General features: G+C 40.5%; 3 protein-coding genes across 4 annotated transcripts in view; 2 read left to right on the top strand and 1 right to left on the bottom strand.

Moving 5' to 3' along the window:
• The window catches only part of ghrb (growth hormone receptor b), a 42,936-nt gene extending 39,278 nt beyond the window's left edge, over window positions 1-3,658 (bottom strand). The window contains exon 1 of the mRNA XM_034191983.1: window positions 3,524-3,658. The gene's annotated coding sequence lies outside the window, so the exon portion shown is untranslated. The remainder of the gene's footprint in view (window positions 1-3,523) is intronic.
• Window positions 3,659-4,563: 905 nt separating this feature from the next.
• Window positions 4,564-13,564, top strand: gpn3 (GPN-loop GTPase 3). The gene is made up of 8 exons (XM_034192275.1): window positions 4,564-4,737; window positions 4,866-4,974; window positions 5,524-5,691; window positions 5,981-6,105; window positions 6,229-6,344; window positions 12,100-12,202; window positions 12,921-13,049; window positions 13,152-13,564. The coding sequence occupies exons 1-8, from the start codon at window positions 4,690-4,692 to the stop codon at window positions 13,215-13,217; spliced, it is 864 nt and encodes a 287-aa protein (XP_034048166.1). The 5' UTR covers window positions 4,564-4,689; the 3' UTR covers window positions 13,218-13,564.
• A 365-nt stretch (window positions 13,565-13,929) lies between these two features.
• Window positions 13,930-20,349, top strand: arpc3 (actin related protein 2/3 complex, subunit 3). 2 transcript variants are annotated; one of them, XM_034192277.1, is made up of 7 exons: window positions 13,931-14,091; window positions 14,431-14,530; window positions 16,264-16,340; window positions 17,432-17,500; window positions 17,709-17,835; window positions 18,701-18,795; window positions 20,135-20,349. In XM_034192277.1, exons 1-7 carry the CDS (start codon window positions 14,086-14,088, stop codon window positions 20,195-20,197), a joined length of 537 nt encoding a protein of 178 aa, XP_034048168.1. In that variant the 5' UTR covers window positions 13,931-14,085; the 3' UTR covers window positions 20,198-20,349. The 2 variants fall into 2 exon arrangements, with proteins under 2 accessions (XP_034048169.1, XP_034048168.1); XM_034192278.1 differs by lacking the exons at window positions 18,701-18,795; window positions 20,135-20,349 and adding an exon at window positions 17,913-18,016 and having other exon boundaries at window positions 13,930-14,091; window positions 17,709-17,856.
• The last annotated feature ends 427 nt before the right edge of the window (window positions 20,350-20,776 follow it).

Here is a 20,776-nt window from a genome sequence, read left to right as displayed (position 1 = left end):
CAACGAGAGGTGGAGGTAGCTTTCCTGCCGTGCGGATTACTGGGTGCAAACGCGCCCACCTTTAATTGTGTTTTTGTTCCTCGCCAGCAGTACCAGGTCCGACACGCGGAGGCAGTGGCCACCTGGGAGTTCGGGACTTGGCGGCTCCAGTATTCCCGGGGTCTGGTGGCGGAGGAAATCGTGTGGTTCCGGTTCTGCTTTGGACAGGTGTCTCCTATCTTCGAGCCTGCCCACACGACACCTTTGTGAATTGATGCTGATCTATTGTTGTAATCTGTTGTATTTGTTGTGCACATTCACAACAGTAAAGTGTTGTTATTTTACCTACTCCATTGTCCGTTCCTTTGCGCCCCCTGTTGTGGGTCCGTGTACCGACACTTTCCCAACAGGCCCCTAGTTGTAGCACTGCTCCCACTGACCTTTTGAGGCAGCAATGAATCAGTTACAGTAAAATGGAACAGCTCGGTTCAATAGCATGCTATCTTATGCAAAAATTCTACTGCATGATTGATCTGAAAAGAGTCACTTGATTATTTTCCCCCGATGATTGAGACAGAAATATTTTGCAGAGTGCAAGTGTTGTAAAAGTGTAAAAACAGTTCATAAGAAAACTAGATTCTTTTGACTCGGGTTGTGCAGTCACAGTAAAGTATTCTGTCTGGGTTTGCCTGTTTATTTAATTATTTATTTATTTTCATTTTTCATAACTTCGAATTATTTTATATGCTTGCACATGGTGAAAAGTAAAATTTCCACGTGGTGATCAAAAAAGTGTAATTTATCTTTTAATCAATCGATCTGGGTTTCTGTTGATTGGTCAATTGACCAACCTGTCCACCTACAGTATATAATATATAGAGATTACTGAACCAGAAGCATGCGTAAATAAATAAATAAATAACACTTCTGTTAGATTTCTGCGTAACAAGACTCTTTTAGCACTTAAAATGATGTTCGCCACCAAATGAAAAGAAAGAAACAAAAGCTACATTTCCGGTGTGCAAAATCAATCAATCTATAAAATCCACTATAAACAAAATAAAAATGTGTTTTTTGTGTGTGTGTGTGGGTGCTTGCGTGCCATGGTACAATATACAAATAATGAATGTTCCGCCTCGTTGAATGGAACAGTCCATCTGTCACCGCATGAAATATTCTTTCCATTGCATTAATGAAAAAAAAAATTCATTATTTGTTCTATATAACAACTAACAATCCTGACGAAGCAGTCTGTACCTGATGCCGTGTATTGACTTCTTCATGTACAGACTGCCGTCTGCTTTCCTCAGTCCAGCAAAAAATCGTGACAGCCTTGTACTTCAGGTAGAGATGTCCCAGTGAATACTCTAAATTAGGGCTGAAACGATTCATCGAGTAATTCGAATAATTCGATTACAAAAACTGTTCGAGGGAAATTCTTTGCCTTGAGGCTTCGTTTAAAGCTGTAGTACATATGCCAGGCCTGTATGTGGCGCTGTAACGCTCCCACAGAAAATACAGAAGAAGACCATAGTGCTAATCAATGTAGCAGGCGATGCTACAAGTTTGCAAAGCCACACGCTGAGTAAAATAAGCCTTTTAAGAGAAAGGGTCCACGCGGATCATCTGAAACTGACTTATTATGCATTTAAAGTGAAGCAGTGTATTTGTATATATTTACAAAAACAACACGTTTTGGCTCCACTAGCCGTTCTCCACCTCCGCAGATGAAGCGAAAGGACGCGCACTTTAATGAGTCATGTTTAATTTAAAAAAGCTTTAATTCAGATTAGGTAAGAGTTTTTATCAACAGGGCAGCTTTTGTGGAAACGCTGCAATCCACAGCTGTTTTTCAAAGGCTGTGTTATTCGCCAAGTATCCACAGAAAAGAAAGAATTTGACTTTGGTTTGAGCTACACTCTGTATGGCATGTAGAAATATACACTAAACACTGAATAAATCACAGTAATAAAAAGTACAAATGAAATACGCAATAAGAAAGAAAAAAGAATGCACTGTCCGCAGACTGAAAATTTCACAGACTGCCTGGGCTTATGGTTTGGCAAAGCTCTAAAACTCTTAATATGAAAAAATTAATAACCTGGCAAAACAGAGAGGGGGAACACCCTAAACTTAAAAATCTGCATGATGGCACAGAAACATTGTGCCAGTGCTTAGGGAGAGCCCTGCCTCTACTGATATTGTTTAAAAACACAAAGGTACTTTTTATCCGATTACTCGATTAATCGATAAAATATTCGCTAGAATATTCGATTCCAAAAATATTTGATAGCTGCAGCCCTACTGTAAATGCCTCTAGATGGCTTACAGCATACTCGATTTTTGTGTGTGTGTTACAAGAATGAGCACCGTTAATAAAACAAACCCCACCATGTTTGTTTTTAAGCTAAGTGCCGTCATTGTGAGTGTAAGCGTGTGTGGTGGTAGCGCCGTGCAATGGTACAAAACATATGGAAGCAAAATTGCACTGTAAATGGAACCAAATTTGCACGGGTCCTGGAACACAATGCAAATGGGATGAATGATCCATATCATGTGACATACAAACCACCAATCAAATGACAAGGATCTATTCAGGCTTTATATAAACATACCACTAATGATCTTTGAGTAGGAATGGTGTACTCTCATGAGCTAGCTTTTTTTGGTTTAGGATAATTAATTATTAGAGGTGGGCGATACCGGGAATTTTGGTATTGATCCGATACCAAGTAAATACAGGCCCAGTATCGCCGATACCGATACTTTTTCATATTTAAGCTTCATAGATCCAAAGGATCCAAAAGACAAAGGATAGAATTTCACCAAACATTGTACGTGACAACAAAATATTTATTATCACAATCAACATTTTTGTTTAAAAAAATATCGCTCAACACAACTTAAAACAAAATCTCCTGAGGTAGAGGGCTGACAAAACACAATACAAAGGTGTGCTGCTCCGTGTTGTGTGACAGCGCAGCGCTGCTTACAGAGAGTAGACTTTGATGAGTCTGCATGCATAGCAGTCAGTGCATGTGGGAGAGAAAAAAGCTTGAGTATCGATCTTTTTACACAAGGATCGTTCAATATCAATACCACCGTTGGTATCGATATTATCGATATTAGGATCGATCCGCCCACCTCTAGTAGGAATGATGTACTCTCATGAGTGCCTTTCTAGCTTTTTTTGCTTCAGGATAGTTACTTATAGTTTGTTATAACATATTATTACTGAAATGCTACTGCTAAAGCACTCTGACTTGACTTACAGCTTATAAATTTGTCCATTTGTGCTCAGAATGTGTAACTTTTTTACTATGTCTAAACACATATGTTATAAATCTGTTTTACCGCATGAACAACCTTGAACGTTACTCTCTAATAACCTGGTCAACAATCTGTCACGTCTTTTTTTTCAGGGTGATAAGTGAGAGAGAACCGTGAAAGCGTTTTAAAGCTCGGAATGTCCAAACATGAGAAACGAGTCACCAGCAGGCACCGAAAGTTTACATTTAACTGGGAAAAAACCACCATAACTCACCTCTGTGTTGAACACCAGCCTGCTGTCCGTTATAAAGAATTAACAGTGTGTCTTTTCTTTGCAGTAATCCACAAAAATCCACAAATAAATGCACCGCTGTTAGCTTCAGGTAAAAACCGTCAGGACTCAAACACGGTCGAAGAAAATTTAACAGGCAGCCATGAGGCAGGCAGAACTACGCCATCTGTCGGCGGCGTGACGGTACAGCATGGAAAACACACTAACAATATAGGAGTTTTATTAACACTATCTTTATTTCAAAGCACAAATGCAACATGTAAGTACATCACTCACAAAAAAAAAACAAACAAACATGAATGAACATGTACATATATTTTAGTTAAATATTAAACATTAATTGGTACACTTTGACCCACTACCCACAAAATATACAAAAATCAATCAAATCTTAAAGGATGAACTGTTTTTTTTTTCTTCACTTTATTAAATAGGTTAATTTCACAAGGAATGACCTTTTGGAGTTGCCATGAGTGCTTTGGTGGCTTCCCTCACTATTCTCCATCTGACGGTCACTCAGTCTTTGAGAACTGCCTAAACCAGACAGATGTACCCTGCAGTATCATCCTGTTTCTATTGCTTAATGACGCAAATATACATATTAAAATGGTTGCCATGGCAACCAGGGAACATAACTAAAAAAAAAATACATATAAATGAATAACTCCAATTTATCATGCTAAAAGATAACAACGTGGTCCAAAATAGAAGGTTTGCTAGTCGTCATCTGTACCTTATTCAGAGTTAAATCCAGAAATTTTGCAGTCTCACTCACTCACTCAGTCACTGATTAACTGACTTCATTATGCCTGTGCTTGTCCTGATAATCACAGGGAAATATGAGAAAGAATCTATGCATGCAAACCAGAGTAAGTGGGAGTTACAGTCACAGGTTCTAAGTGAGTGTTCCTGTGTTATATGGGGACTGATCCACTGTCTCCTGCAATAATTTGCGTTTTACATTCACATGCCAATCCAGTAGGTGGCGGTGACACAACTGAATGTTGGATGTTAACGTCTAATTTGAAAGAATGAATAAGAATCGTAAACTTAGCATGTAGTTGAGCTTTTAGGAGCCACAGATTAAAAATAAAATCACAATTAAATAATATAGCTATAACAAAAGCCGTTTTAAAGGAGAGGCAAAGATGCCTCGTTATGCGCAGTTGGTGATGGGCCCAGCGGGCAGCGGAAAAGTAAGTCGTATGATGACGTGCTGCTGAAGTGTTTTGGTGATGCTGTTCGGCTAAAGTGTTCTGCTAAGACATGAGGCGGTTTGTTTGCTATGTTTTTGTTTTTTTGTTTGTTTGCTTGTTTGTTTCAGAGTACCTACTGCTCCACTATGGTCCAACATTCAGAAACCTTAAATCGCTCAGTTCAGGTGGTGAATCTGGACCCAGCAGCCGAGTACTTTGACTATCCGGTCATGGCAGGTGACTAAATTATGATTTATTTAATGAATGGATCATTATTAGATGTTAATATAACACAAGGAACCAATTTATACAACTTGGTGGACTGAGACAGTTTTTGAAAAATCTTTTTATGATGTCAGTGCATATCAAATGTTTTTTCCATAGACGCAGAGGGGTAGAATGAGCAGGATTTAGATCTACATATTGGCAGACTAATTCCTTATTTACTGAGCATGTACAAGAGCAGACAGATACCATGTTAATAAAATAATTATGGCTATATTCTGAGCCTTTACGGGTCTGAAATGTAAGACACTTGAGGATATGTAGGCCAAGGCAAAACCTTGTTCAAAGTGTGTGTATATGTGTTTTAAAGTTGGAGTTAGAAGACGATCTTTCGGGCATAATCTGTCATTTCCAGTAGCATGTAATAATTTCTGCTAATTTAAGGATTCATGTAAGAATAATTGCTGATGCAAGCTGTTTTTTTTTTTTTTTTTTTACTTTGATGCCTATATAACATCCTTAACATTGCTGTTGTTTTTTTTTTTTGTAATATTTATACAGACATTCGTGAGCTGATACAGGTGGATGATGTAATGGAGGATGACTCTCTCAGGTTTGGACCTAATGGGGGCCTGGTCTTCTGCATGGAGTACTTTGCTAACAACTTTGACTGGCTGGAGGCAAGCCTGGGTCATGTGGAGGATGATTACATATTGTTTGATTGCCCAGGTAAAAATGAAAAAGCACCCTTTCATTACAGTAACACTGAAGACTTGTTAACTATGAAAAAAGAAGTGACATCTCATATGTTAATATATATTTTGACACAGATATTTTTGCACCACAAGGTCTAGAACTGGTGTACTTACCTAACCTGTCATTACTAGTTCTGCTTGCAGGCTTAGTTCCTACTAGCTTTTGATCATACCTTTTGTATAATTTTGTAGCTGTACTGTTGCTGTAATTTCGGCTGATAAAATGCAGCTTTGTAGAGTTGATGAAGTAAATGTGTTTCCAGGTCAGATTGAACTTTACACACACCTCCCTGTGATGAGGCAGCTGGTGGAACAGCTGCAGCAGTGGGAATTCCGGGTGTGTGGGGTCTTCCTGGTAGATTCACAGTTCATGGTGGAGTCTTTTAAGGTAAGTGACAACTTCAACAGACTCTTGACCTGATTGTGTGATTGTGCCTGAACACATTTCATGACTGCATTGATGCAGATGTAATGAACGATAACGTGAAGTCTTTTATTTTGCTAACTACAGTTCATCTCAGGGGTCATGGCTGCTCTAAGTGCTATGGTCTCATTAGAGATCCCTCAGGTAAACATCATGTCAAAAATGGACCTGCTCAGCCCCAAAGCCAAGAAAGAAATTGAAAAGTAAGTGTCATATGCGGCCACTATATGTTGCTAACACACCATCAAATTTCTGTGAGATTGCAAAAGCGTGAAACGTCTGAAGGTAGTAGGGCATGCTGCAGGGATCAGCTTCTTCAGACAGGTGGAAATGCTGTATTCATGGTGTTGCAAGTAAAGAGTGATAACCTGGCTGGCAACAACACCACCTACTACAGGGGTATTACACTGCTCTCTGTGTCAGGCAAGGTACTTTCAAGAATCATTCTTCACAGGATTTAGTTCCAGCTGCTTGCTGCTCAGTGACTACAGCAGTCCATCCTATATGCAGATACTCTGAGTGCTGTGCAAAGTCTCTGTCTCTACTCAACTCAATGAATTGCAGTGTTTGCCAGGAATGTACAACCCCTGGCAAAAATTATGGAATCACCGGCCTCAGAGGATGTTCATTCAGTTGTTTAATTTTGTAGAAAAAAAGCAGATCACAGACATGACACAAAACTAAAGTCATTTCAATTGGCAACTTTTTGGCTTTAAGAAACACTATAAGAAATCAAGAAAAAAAGATTGTGGCAGTCAGTAACGGTTAGTTTTTTAGACCAAGCAGAGGAAAAAAAATATGGAATCACTCAATTCTGAGGAAAAAATTATGGAATCACCCTGTAAATTTTCATCCCCCAAATTAACACCTGCATCAAATCAGATCTGCTCATTGACATTGACCCTATGACATGACATTGACCCTATGTGTCTTTTTGCAAGGAATGTTTTTGCAGTTTTTGCTCTATGGCAAGATGCATTATCATCTTGAAAAAATGATTTCATCATCCCTAAACATCCTTTCAATTGTCCAAAATATCAACATAAACTTGTGCATTTATTGATGATGTAATGACAGCCATCTCCCCAGTGCCTTTACCTGACATGCAGCTCCATATCATCAATGACTGTGGAAATTTACATGTTCTCTTCAGGCAGTCATCTTTATAAATCTCATTGGAAAGGCACCAAACAAAAGTTCCAGCATCATCACCTTGCCCAATGCAGATTCGAGATTCATCACTGAATATGACTTTCATCCAGTCATCCACAGTCCACAATTGCTTTTCCTTAGCCCATTGTAACCTTGTTTTTTTCTGTTTAGGTGTTAATGATGGCTTTCGTTTAGCTTTTCTGTATGTAAATCCCATTTCCTTTAGGCGGTTTCTTACAGTTCGGTCACAGACATTGACTCCAATTTCCTCCCATTCGTTCATTTGTTTTGTTGTACATTTTTCGATTTTTGAGACATATTGCTTTAAGTTTTCTGTCTTGACGCTTTGATGTCTTCCTTGGTCTACCAGTATGTTTGCCTTTAACAACCTTCCCATGTTGTTTGTATTTGGTCCAGAGTTTAGACACAGCTGACTGTGAACAACCAACATCTTTTTCAACATTGCGTGATGATTTACTCTCTTTTAAGAGTTTGATAATCCTCTCCTTTGTTTCAATTGACATCTCTCGTGTTTGAGCCATGATTCATGTCAGTCCACTTGGTGCAACAGCTCTCCAAGGTGTGATCACTCCTTTTTAGATGCAGACTAACGAGCAGATCTGATATGATGCAGGTGTTAGTTTTGGGGATGAAAATTTAGAGGGTGATTCCATAATTCTTTCCTCAGAATTGAGTGATTCCATATTTTTTTCCTCTGCTTGGTCTAAAAAAGTAACCGTTACTGACTGCCACAATCTTTTTTTCTTGATTTCTTATAGTGTTTCTTAAAGCCAGAAAGTTGCCATTTGAAATGACTTTAGTTTTGTGTCATGTCTGTGATCTGCTTTTTTTTCTACAAAATTAAACAACTGAATGAACATCCTCCGAGGCCGGTGATTCCATAATTTTTGCCAGGGGTTGTATTCTGGCTTCAACTCTTTTCAGTGTATGCATGGACTGGGTGTTACCTAATGTTGTGAAATCTAGCATCTTGGGCCCATTTGTCAGTGAGGACAGGTTCACGGACCTTGACTCTTTGGGCAGTCATGTGTACTTTGTCGAAAAAATTGATGCCCTGATTGTAGCACTGGAACGGCTGAGTGAGTCATCTAAGTGTTTGAGTTTGTGACTATTCTGGATCAAGACTAAGATCCAGGCTTTTGATAACTTCCAGGGGCCAGTTTCCTGTGCGTCACTTGAAATACACTCAACAAAAATATAAACGCAACACTTTTGGTTTTGCTCCCATTTTGTATGAGATGAACTCAAAGATCTAAAACTTTTTCCACATACACAATATCACCATTTCCCTCAAATATTGTTCACAAACCAGTATAAATCTGTGATAGTGAGCACTTCTCCTTTGATGAGATAATCCATCCCACCTCACAGATGTGCCATACCAAGATGCTGATTAGACACCATGATTAGTGCACAGGTGTGCCTTAGACTGTCCACAATAAAAGGCCACTCTGAAAGGTGCAGTTTTGTTTTATTGGGGGGGATACCAGTCAGTATCTGGTGTGAACACCATTTGCCTCATGCAGTGCAACACATCTCCTTCGCATAGAGTTGATCAGGTTGTCAATTGTGGCCTGTGGAATGTTGGTCCACTCCTCTTCAATGGCTGTGCGAAGTTGCTGGATATTGGCAGAAACTGGTACACGCTGTCGTATACGCCGGTCCAGAGCATCCCAAACATGCTCAATGGGTGACATGTCCGGTGAGTATGCCGGCCATGCAAGAACTGGGACATTTTCAGCTTCCAAGAATTGTGTACAGATCCTTGCAACGTGGGGCCGTGCATTATCCTGCTGCAACATGAGGTGATGTTCTTGGACGTATGGCACAACAATGGGCCTCACGGGATCTCGTCACGGTATCTCTGTGCATTCAAAATGCCATCAATAAAATGCACCTGTGTTCTTTGTCCATAACAGACGCCTGCCCATACCATAACCCCACCGCCACCATGGGCCACTTGATCCACAACATTGACATCAGAAAACCACTCACCCACACGACGCCACACACGCTGTCTGCCATCTGCCCTGGACAGTGTGAACCGGGATTCATCCGTGAAGAGAACGCCTCTCCAACGTGCCAAACGCCAGCGAATGTGAGCATTTGCCCACTCAAGTCGGTTACGACGACGAACTGGAGTCAGGTCGAGACCCTGATGAGGACAACGAGCATGCAGATGAGCTTCCCTGAGACGGTTTCTGACAGTTTGTGCAGAAATTCTTTGGTTATGCAAACCGATTGTTTCAGCAGCTGTCCGAGTGGCTGGTCTCAGACGATCTTGGAGGTGAACATGCTGGATGTGGAGGTCCTGGGCTGGTGTGGTTACGTGGTCTGCGGTTCTGAGGCTGGTTGGATGTACTGCCAAATTCTCTGAAACGCCTTTGGAGACGGCTTATGGTAGAGAAATGAACATTCAATACACGAGCAACAGCTCTGGTTGACATTCCTGCTGTCAGCATGCCAATTGCACGCTCCCTCAAATCTTGTGACATCTGTGGCATTGTGCTGTGTGATAAAACTGCACCTTTCAGAGTGGCCTTTTATTGTGAGCAGTCTAAGGCACACCTGTGCACTAATCAGCATCTTGATATGGCACACCTGTGAGGTGGGATGGATTATCTCAGCAAAGGAGAAGTGCTCACTATCACAGATTTAGACTGGTTTGTGAACAATATTTGAGGGAAATGGTGATATTGTGTATGTGGAAAAAGTTTTAGATCTTTGAGTTCATCTCATACAAAATGGGAGCAAAACCAAAAGTGTTGCGTTTATATTTTAGTTGAGTGTATGTGAGATCACGTGAGTGATCCTGGATCCATTGTTACTGGTTATGCCTCTTCTTCTTTCGGCTGCTCCCGTTAGGGGTCGCCACAGCAGATCACCACAGCAGATCAATCATTTCCATCTCACCCTGTCCTCTGAATCCTCCTCTGTCACACCAACTATCTGCATATCCTCCCTCAGCACGTCCATAAACCTCCTCTTTGGCCTCCCTCTTCTCCTCCTGCCTGGTGGCTCCATCCTCAACATCCTTCTCCCTATATAGCCTAGGTTCCTCCTCTGCACATGTCCAAACCATCTTAATCTCACCTCTCTGACTTTGTCTCCAAACTGTCCCATCAAGCGAAATCCTGCAACAAGAATGGAGTGGTGTCAAAAAGTGGCCTATGAACTAAATGTGTAATAATAGTTAACCTACTACTCAAATTACAGAGTACAACATAACTCTCGGGAAAAAAAAAAAAAAAAAAAATCAAATTGGAGGACTATATAAAATTGAAAACACATTTCACTGAGAAACTGAAAAGGAAAAACAAAGTCCAAAAGCTATAATCAATGGCAACAAATGGGTGTAACCTCTGTGTGTCCACTGCACAAATGACTTTAGTTATTCTTTCATTATCAGAGTATACTTACCATAGTATCAGGAACTGGGAAGAGGTTGATGTGAAATACCAAAATATAATAAAGATTGTTTAATAATATTAATAAATTGTTATACTCTGCTGAGGGGCGGCATGGTGGCTTCATGGTTAGCACTGATGTCTCACAGCAAGGAGGTTGTGAGATTACTTTCCGTCCTTTCTGTGTGGAATTTGCATGTTCTCCCCACATTTGTGTGGGTTCCTTCCACTTGCTCCGGCTTCCTCCTACATCCAAAGTCATGCAGGTTAGGTGGATTGAGAACTTTAAATTGTCTGTATGAGTGTGTGTGAGTGTCAATGTATTTGTCTATGTGTGGTCCTGTAGCAGACTGGTGTCCCATCCAGGGTGTACCCTGACTCTCGCCGTATGACCGCTGGGATAGGCTCCAGCGTCCCCATGACCCTTAATTGGAGTAAGTGGGTATTGAAAATAGATGGATGGATGACTCTCTGATGACTAAAACTATTGGGTTAAGATGGCAGAGCATCTTGAATGTTGTGCCGTTTTTATCCCCCTCTGGCCAAAGGGGGATTATGTCGTGGCACTTAGTGTCTGTCTGTCTGGCCGTACATCCCAAAAAGGTATAAACGTTACAAAATCAACTCCTTTGGTAGGTATTTCGTGAAACTTGGTACAAATCCTTGTTATAGGTTGGTAATATGCATATTATCGTAACATTCGAGTTGAGCCCATTTTACCAGAGTTATGGCCCTGATTAACAAATCTAGACACTGCCAGTTTCATGAGTTGATGCCTGCATTCTGAAATCAACTCCTCTCACATTTTTAGGAGGAATTTCATGAAACTTGGACATGTCCTTGTTATAGGTTGGTGATGTGCATATTATCATATTGTTTGAGCTGGGCCCATTTGACATGAGTTATGTCCCTTGATTAACAAATTTAGACAATGCCAGTTTCATGAGTTGATGCCTGCATTCTGAAATCAACTCCTCACATCCGTGCCTCAATGTATTTGTCTTAGAGATTTTAGTACTGACATTAATCACAGTGTATTAACACAGATGGGGTTGTTTACTGCAGTAGATGCCTCAATATGGTTTCCAACAGCTTATTCAAGGTCAGGCTGTTGATTATGGAAGTACCATAGATAGGAAAAAAAAACAAACAAAACAAGTGAGGACCCCCCCCCCCCTTATCAATGCACCGATCACAACTGGTACCTTCCACAAGAATGGCACAGCGGTGGTTACGTGGATTTTCTGAAACCACACCCTTTAACTTCCTCTTCTAATCAAGTTTAAAGTGACTAAGCATACTCCAGAGTGCATATTCTCGTCCTCCGTTTTGTCTGTTGTGTGAAGCAACACTGATGACCTTTGTTCCCCCCCCCTAGATATCTGGACCCAGACATGTACACAATGATGGAAGATGACCAGTATTCTGATAAAATCAGAAGCACAAAGTTTAAGAAGCTAACCAAAGCCATCTGTGGTCTTGTAAGTCTGATGGCTTGTTTTACATTCTTAACATAGTTTTAAGCTGCTCTAACACTTGACAGAGTTTGGGTTCATTTGCTGCTGCAGCATACAGAGCTGCAACTCGATGTACTTTCTCCAATGGCGCCAGAGCATTTTGTGTCTGGCTGAGTTTGGTGTCAAGTCCTCCCCTGCAGGCACTGCAGTCGGTAAAAGTCTGGAGAAGTTCCCCTGTGAAGTTTTGGGCCCCTAGCAATCGCTCACAGGAGAGCATAAAGGAGGCATGGCACACACTCGGCCTTCAACTCCCAATACCTCAGAGTGATTCTCAGTGTGCAAAGTGCACATCGATCTTTGTTGAGCCTGCAGTGAGCCAAAGACGATGCAGCTGGAAATCTGAGTTCCAGAAAATCGGAACATTTGTAACTGCTGCAAATTTAAGCAGGCTTTCCTGAGATGTGCTAATATGTGTCGAGCAGCATGTCTACCTCCCCCCAAGATATACAAGCCATGCTGATTCACTGGTCAGAAAAACTCTGCGCCAGAATCAGCAAGGTATAAGAACTGCTTTGAAATGGTCATGTGCTGCTAAAAAGGTTGAGTCAAGATTATTAAATTGGTCCCATTATGAATGATACAGTATTTCAGATATGGTTTGCTTTTACTTTGGCTTTTTAATTAAAAATTTAGCTTTTGCAAATGAAACTGAAGTGAAGATGACATGTTTGTGTGTATACAGATTGAGGACTACAGTATGGTCAGATTCCTGCCTTTTGATCGCACTGATGAAGAAGGTATTAACATAGTACTGCAACATATTGATTTCGCCATCCAGTACGGAGAAGACCTGGAGGTCAAAGAGCCAAAGGTGAAAAAAACAACCCTAATTGCAATATGTTTTATCAGTGTTGAAAATAAATATGTTGCACATAGTCTACTCCATTAATAATGAACTTTTCCTTTTCTTCAGGAGGTTGATGAAGAGGCCTCAAACTCAAACTACGATGAGTATTTTCAAGACAAAACATACAGCTGAGGACTAATGTGATGAATGCAGAAAATAAGACTTTTGTGTGTGAGATTTATCAAAATAAAATCATGAGGTGGATTCAGAAGCAAGAGGAACTCAAATGGAGCATGACGCTGGTGGAGAACAAGGACGTCACGAAACTGAAACATTACAGATAAAGGGACGTCTTAAGATTGATATGATGGTGGATATCTTATGTTTTAGTATTACATCAAATTTTTGGTTTGGGATGCTGTTTTGATGACTCGGTCATTTCAAACCTTTTGACTTGTAAGTTATTTTATAGCAGATTGAAGTGCTGAGAGGTCATAAAAATGTGTTAATGCTATATTTTTAAATAAAAGAATACATCACAGAAATCTTAGTTGCATTTAACTGTAAAGCATAGGTTGAAATTGATTTTGCATATTAAGAATTGTTTGCTGCACTTAAAAAAAAAAAAAAAAAAAAAAAAAAAAAAAAAATCACGCTTGTCCTTTTCTGTGTAAAACTACCCCACAGTTGTGAAAAATACTTTTGGACAGTGCACAAAAGTGTGGGTTTTGCTGTGCAGGCTGCCTGCTTTTGCGAATAGAACTGAAATTTCAGTTCTATACTTTGTCTAAGTTTGATTCTGTTCCTATTTTTTGTAATGTTGAGCCTCAGTTGGACGTCAAGAAAGCCAACTCGGGTAGCAGCGCCCTCTTTTGACCGGCTTGTAGTATTGCACCGCTTGGTGTATACTCCATTCAAAAACAGTCAGCAGCGCCCTCTCTTGGTTGACATGTCGTTTTGCATGTGTGCGCTTCCTGGAAGTGTGTAGGGTGGGGACAAGGCGGAAGCATCGTTCTGCGGTGCTAAAAATTCTTCAGCAGTGTGACATTTGTCAGTCAACATGCCGGTAAGATTTAAAACTCCACGATTACTAACAGCATGAATTGAATGTTTAAAGTTAATACGTAGAAGTACAGGTGGGATGATGTTAAGGCCCGTCTGTGCTAACGTTAGCGCAGCTACATTAGCTCTGCTCACAGGAACACCGGAGATGTTTTGAAAAATATATATATATATACTATGTATATATACGTACTGTACCTACATAATTTAGCAGTAAGCCGTTTTTAGGAGAAAAATCTTGTCGGAAAAACGTGCAATTATGGCGCCATAAACGCAGAGGTTGGTTATATGTAACCGTAAAAACTTGACAGCAGCTCTTTTTTTATCTTGTTGAATTTTTCAGGCTTATCACTCAAACCTGATGTTTCCTGACACCAGGCTGGTGGGTAACATGGCTCTGCTCCCCCTGAAAACCCAGTTCAAAGGACCAGCCAGAGGGGACGGTAATCCTGCATGTTTTTTTTTTTTGTTAAATCACCGTTATGGTTGCTTTTAGTGCTCATCTTAGATGAGATGATACATGTAGCTTCCGTATCTGGTCTCTTATGTAATTTTGTCTTCCTGCGCCACCACATAAGGAGTTTAACCAAACAATATCACACACAATTTCTGAATTACAGCCACTTTTATAGTTTCATCATTTTCGGAGGCCATAAATAATTGGACAGCAGTGCTAACCATGAAGCCACCGTGCCACCAAACTAAAGCCACTTTGACACTTGCACAAATTTGATTCCCACACTGGTGCGCAGTCTGGTGTGCCAGAGAGTAAACTCATTGTGAGCTGTGTGCAACTGCGTGTAAGTGCACAAAAATAAGCGAGCTCAGCATCACCAGTACACATAATGCGGCACGCGCTTCCGGTCGACGGCTTTCGGGACAAACAAAGCCATGTGCGCAGGTATCAGTGCTTGAGCCAGTACACATATCATCTGACTTCACGCTAAACACACAGGTTTGTGGGACATTGTACAGCTGGTGCTTCCTCATCACAAGTGGGGCAGACATCTACTAGGTCACCCACTCTATAGAGCTCGACAGTAAATGCCATTTACTGCACGTAGTAGTGAGCGATATTAAGTTGATTACGTGTCCGCCATCAAGCACGTGCATTTGTTTGTCCCGATGCCTTCCCATCAGCCCCCGTGCACCCGAGATGCTGAAAACGCTTATTTTGAAATGTTCAAAAATCTCTGGCACGCATTCATTTTTTGATCTCGATGTGAACATTGCACAATCTATTTGAAAACGCAGTGTGTCACTGTGAGTCAATGCGTCTCATTGCCACAGCACATTTGAACGATTATGATGTGTTACATCCACAATAAACAATTTTACAGATACATTATCAAACTCATAAGAAGGAATGAAAATGCAACTGGTTTACTAAGCCATTATAATATAAATATTGTAAATAATTACCTTTGAGATGATTCCAAATGCGTTCTCCACCTCATGAAGCACACGATAGAAGCTGCTGATAATTTATCTGTGATTCTGGGAGAGGTGAGAGATGGTTTCACCAGCCAATTTCCGAGAGCAAATGCGTCATCCGCTACGAAATAATTATTTTATATAACGTGGCGTCCAACAGCACAAAGCGTGGCATCCAGCGGGACAAAGCGGGGTCACATTGGCACGATGAATTGCGCGGCAGTTAGGGAATTAAATTTGTGTAAGTGTCAAGGTCCCGTAAATATAATTATTGTGAATACTAATCAGTTTTACAGCCACTTTTATTTAGACAAATCAGTGGTGTCTTGGACTTGATTTACATCAGTGCAAACGCTATGGTACTGTTTGGCGAATCCATCTTGAGGAAGTTCTCAAAAACTGAGTCACTGTGCAAAAATGAGAAGTTTGGGAAGCAACCAAGAGGCCTATGGCAGCTCTGAAGGATTTGCAGGCTGCTGTTGTTGGAGTATCTGTGCATAGTGCAACTTTTCTGTCATTATGGAGTGGTGTGGACAATTTTCTTCAAGGTGTGAAATTTCAGGTAGACCTTGGGAGATTACACTTCGATTTCATTTGTTTTCTTGTATGAGAGTCCTTCTGTTTTACTCCACCGTGAAGCTGTGACTGGAACACAACAGAAAAAAGTTGCACTCTTCACATTGTCTTTAACGGAGATAGTTTTTTGAACACTGATACCACCATTTTGCTTTTTCATTTTCAGGCATAGACACAGATATCATTGATGAGGCAATCTACTTCTTCAAAGCCAACGTTTTCTTTAAGAACTATGAAATCAAGGTAAGAACTTTGTGATGGCTCACAGTGAGGTGGCAGGCAGTGCTTCCTCATTAAAGTCAAGTAAGCAGAGTTATATTTGTATCTAAAATTTAGTTAAGATTACTTCTGCTTTAAGGTGAAACGCTTCCTCATAACTAAATCGTCTTATGAATGTGCTGTTTATCAAGTTAAATGCACTGTACAATGTGGCTGGTTTATATGCTGAACCATTCATTTAACAAACAAGAAAAACCCTACACTTTAAATGTTGAGAATAGTTTAAACTTCCCTTGTATGTTTTTTTTTTTTCCCTTCATCCTTCTTTTTCTGTTTTGAGGCAGCTGTCCACTTTGTTCTTGCACGTGTCTCGGCTTGCTTTTCACGTTCCTCTGAGCAATGAATACCTTCTTGTCGTAGTTGCTCAGGATTAAAACTATGCAACCTTTCACTGCAGTAATTGCATTATTTATAATGTAAGTATAGCATAATCAGGGTTAAAACAGTTAATTTGTGTAGTGTAAATATCAGGATTATTTTAATGATTGAGCCATTATACGTATATTACAACAGTGTACAGATGTTTATTTCTGTAATGCAGCAAGAGACATGTTGGCTTTTGACCAAAGAAGGAAGTAAATGTAGAAACAATTTAAACCTGAGCCCCAGAACCTGCCAGAGGGTTTTTGTTTTTTAAATTTTATTTAAAAAAAAAAAACATTCTCCACAGCTATAAACTAAAAAAAAAAAAAAACTAACCATGGACACTGTACATTCCAGTCATCAAAAATAACCATCTCTAAGCTTAAACGAGGGACATATCATATCACTTTCTTCCACATCTCATTTACTTAATTCACAAAAAAATTAACCATTTATTGAGATTCTGTTCAATTTGGCAGTCGTCAGCAGTGAGGTGTGTAATGTCTGGACTCAGATGAAGTCATTACAGAAATTCAGTCAGTGTTTGACTTCAGAGAACTCGTAGTGGAACACAGTAGATCTAATTCTATTAAACATGAGTAGTATCCAATTAATCATAAAAATTAAATGGTGCAATATTTGTTTCTGAGCATGTTTGACTGTCATTGCCCAAATACATGTGTGTATTTCAGAATGAGGCAGACCGGACGCTGATCTATGTCACCCTGTACATTTCAGAATGCTTAAAGAAGCTACAAAAGGTAACAAATTTATTATTTATCCTGTTTGTGCAACTCTGACTTGCAGACAGGCAATATACATGGGTTTTGGTGAACGTCACAAATGAATCGGTGTGTTTTTTGTCACAAACACAGATGAATTTGCTTTAAGTGGTACTGGAAAACCAGAGGAGCTCACTGTTTCTGATGATCTGTCCCTCTGCGTCGGTGTCTGTGTTTGTCTATGCAGTGCAACTCCAGGAGCCAGGGAGAGAAGGAGATGTACACTCTTGGAATCACTAATTTTCCAATTCCTGGAGAACCCGGCTTTCCTCTAAATGCGATGTACGTCAAACCAGCAAACAAGCAGGAGGAAGGTGAGGAGCAGCACTACACAAAAGGACAAACACCTGAAGGGCTGCCTGAGGCTGTTCACACAAAGAAAGTTGTGTAGAGAAAGAAATGGGCTGGACTTCATGTCCACTTCCTTCAACCACCCCAAATAGTCTGGGGGGGGCGCTCATTGGCAAAAAAGCAACATAAATGACCCCATAGGCTTTTTAAAGGAGCCCCAGTTTTCTCTGTTCATATCTTCATGAGTTTCAAAGATACTTTTGCACTACAGTGCCACCAAGAGTGGCAATGCTGAAGGCTGACTTCATGCTCAGGCATGTATGCAGTAGCACCAGCCCCGGCAAAGCTAAGCGCATCTGCACCCAAGTGAATCCTTAAAACAGGAGCGACTGGAGCTGGTCATTCCTTGTTTTTCTTGGAGCCTCTGAGCGTTTGGAAGATGCTTCATGATGAAGTTAGGTGGTCAGTGAGGGGAAATGCTGAAAAAGAACTTCAGGTTGAATCCACTGAGCATTCTCCAAGTCACATGTTGGCAGAAGTTGACCCAGAATGCATTGCATCTTCAGCATTGTGTTGTTTTTTTTTTTTTTGTTTCGTGGTCAGCCAATCTTCTGGGCACTTTGGTGCAGTGAACGTTTTCATTTTGCAGCACCTGCCGACTACGCTCGCCAAAATAAGGTGTGAATAATATTGTGCTCCCTTTGTAACTATATGTGATTTTGTTAATTCTCCAGAGGCAGGTAGTGCGGCCAGAGCTGAAACCCTCATCTACATATTGGTAGCCCATCACCTATCCCGCTGAGCTCCCCTCTGAGTGTGAGCTGTTTGTGTTGCGTTGCTGTCTGTGATGTCAGAGCTGTAATGATGGTGGTTGTGGGACTTTTTCAGACACGATGCGGGCGTACCTCCAGCAGATCCGCCAGGAGACTGGCTTGAGGTTATGTGAGCGCGTGTTCGACCCCCAGACAGACAAACCCAGCAAGGTTAGTCCAACATTTCCGGCGCAACTCTCACACACATACACACACACCGCTGCCTCAAGGACCTGAAAAGCAAGGTGCAATGAATAAATCCTGCCAGCATTTGAAGAGTTTTGAGTTTTGCTTCAATTTGATGTTCAAGAAACAAAAATAACCAAATTTGAAAACATGACAACACTTCAGACAGTCAGGGTTGCTGAGATTTTGCTTTCAGAGTGAAAGTGTAACTTTATTCAAAGTATCATCACTCAGAGAGCCACAGCTCACGCAGTTGAAGGTTTAACTTGACTTCTGTGAGATATCTAGGCTCTTTTTGAAGTCCTTGCTTCTGAAGGAGGTAGAAAATGACAGACTTCTTACCAGCGGCTAGAGCAAACACTTCATCCATGTAGCAACAAGATGTTGCTCCCTCGCCGCTGGAATCTGGCACACAGCAATAATACACTGGAATGGTCTATAATCCAAGTTGAATTTATTGTACCTGCATGCATGAAGGCAGTAACGACCCCAGTAACCTTCCTTGACCTTTGAAAAAAACGAACGTTTTGTCATGCACATATCAAGTTGCTGTATTTTCCGGAGTATATGTTGCATTCTGTATTATCAGCTCTTTATTTATTTTTTTGTGCATTGTTGTGTAAAATTGTTATTGACACTTTTATGCTTTGATTCCCGTGAAAGCCTTATAGATGCTGCAGTTGGTAATGACATGCTTTTCGGTATATAAGTCACAGAACCTCCCAAACTAATTCTAAGAAACAAAAATAATGTGACTTATACTCCGGAAAATATGGCGGGTGGAAGTAAACCAAAAGATCTGGGAAGAGTAGGAGAACAAAGAAACGTTACAGGAATTCTGGGACGATATTGGTGTCCTGCTTGTCCTTTGACCACAGAGCTGTACTCGGTTTAGTGTGGGGTAATGGCACATGGATTACATAATGCACCACCCCTCAAAATGTGGTGTTGATGCTCAGCATTTTCCAAAGATTTCTCACATTGTTACACCGATGCCAGGGTGATAACATGCAAGGTGCTCAGCTACACATTGGGAACAATTTGAGGATTAAGGACTTTGGTCAGCAGCATGAGTGATTTTATTTTATTCTTTTTTTTTCCTGTGTGATCAGGCAGTTAAACAGTAGTTTGGCTGTTTAATAGCCGAGAATAAATATCATTCATGTAAGATATACGACTTGATCTCAAACTGAGCCCAATCCGTTTTTAACCATAACACCCCTATTGCAAGTTTGTCAGTGTGCAGAGTGCAGTCAGCAACACACAGTTTAAACTTCGACTGTCCTTGAGGATCTAAAACCCGTTTTCTCTTTGTTCTTCCCAGTGGTGGGTGTGTTTTGCCAAGAAGCAGTTCATGAACAAAAGTCTGTCAGCTCCTGGACAGTGAACATCTCTGCTCCCTCAGGTTCTCTTCCTGCAATATGGTTGGACTGTTTTGTGCCGCTAAGATGATTTTATACTCTTCAGTCAAGGACAGTCTGGTTATTATTCACATTGAGCTGGTACTTAATTCAATAAAGTGAATCATGGTGGTTGGAAGTTGTAGTTCTGTGTTGTTTTCACAACGTGCAGCACAAAAGCAGCCGGAGTGGACTTGTTTCATTTGTAGTCAAAAAAACAAAAAACACAATTAGAAGAAATATACATGTGAGCTGATTGGGGGGGGAGATTAAATGAGTTGTGGCCTGGTAGGGGCTCTGTTGGTTTTCCTCCATTTCTTAAATATTTACTTAAAGCTGTTTTTATTTTTGTACAAATTCTAAAGTGTAAAATTTGAAGTTTTTATAAATGTGACACCAATGGCATGGAAATTACCTGACATATGCTTTGGAAGTGAAATAAATTGATGTGGTAATTTCAAGCTATGTGTAACTTAAAAAGTAGTGTCTGTTTTGACTACATTCATACAAAATCCTTTCTGTAGGGTTGTGTGACAGTCATTTGAGGTTTAGAATTTGAAACAATT

The sequence above is a fragment of the Thalassophryne amazonica genome, chromosome 17 (genome assembly GCF_902500255.1).
Source record: "Thalassophryne amazonica chromosome 17, fThaAma1.1, whole genome shotgun sequence".
NCBI lineage: Eukaryota > Metazoa > Chordata > Actinopteri > Batrachoidiformes > Batrachoididae > Thalassophryne > Thalassophryne amazonica.
Note: the sequence above shows the minus strand (reverse complement) of the source record. Positions and strands in the feature narration are given on the sequence as shown.

Excerpts from the sequence above, each read along its gene's own strand:
- arpc3 (XM_034192277.1), top strand. Across the intron at positions 16,341-17,431 it reads TTAAGAACTATGAAATCAAG|AATGAGGCAGACCGGACGCT; the intron begins GTAAGAACTTTG and ends TGTGTATTTCAG. Across the intron at positions 18,796-20,134 it reads AGACAGACAAACCCAGCAAG|TGGTGGGTGTGTTTTGCCAA; the intron begins GTTAGTCCAACA and ends TGTTCTTCCCAG.
- gpn3 (XM_034192275.1), top strand. The coding sequence starts at position 4,690 with ATGCCTCGTTATGCGCAGTTGGTGATGGGCCCAGCGGGCAGCGGAAAA. Across the intron at positions 12,203-12,920 it reads CCAAAGCCATCTGTGGTCTT|ATTGAGGACTACAGTATGGT; the intron begins GTAAGTCTGATG and ends GTGTGTATACAG. Across the intron at positions 13,050-13,151 it reads TGGAGGTCAAAGAGCCAAAG|GAGGTTGATGAAGAGGCCTC; the intron begins GTGAAAAAAACA and ends CCTTTTCTTCAG.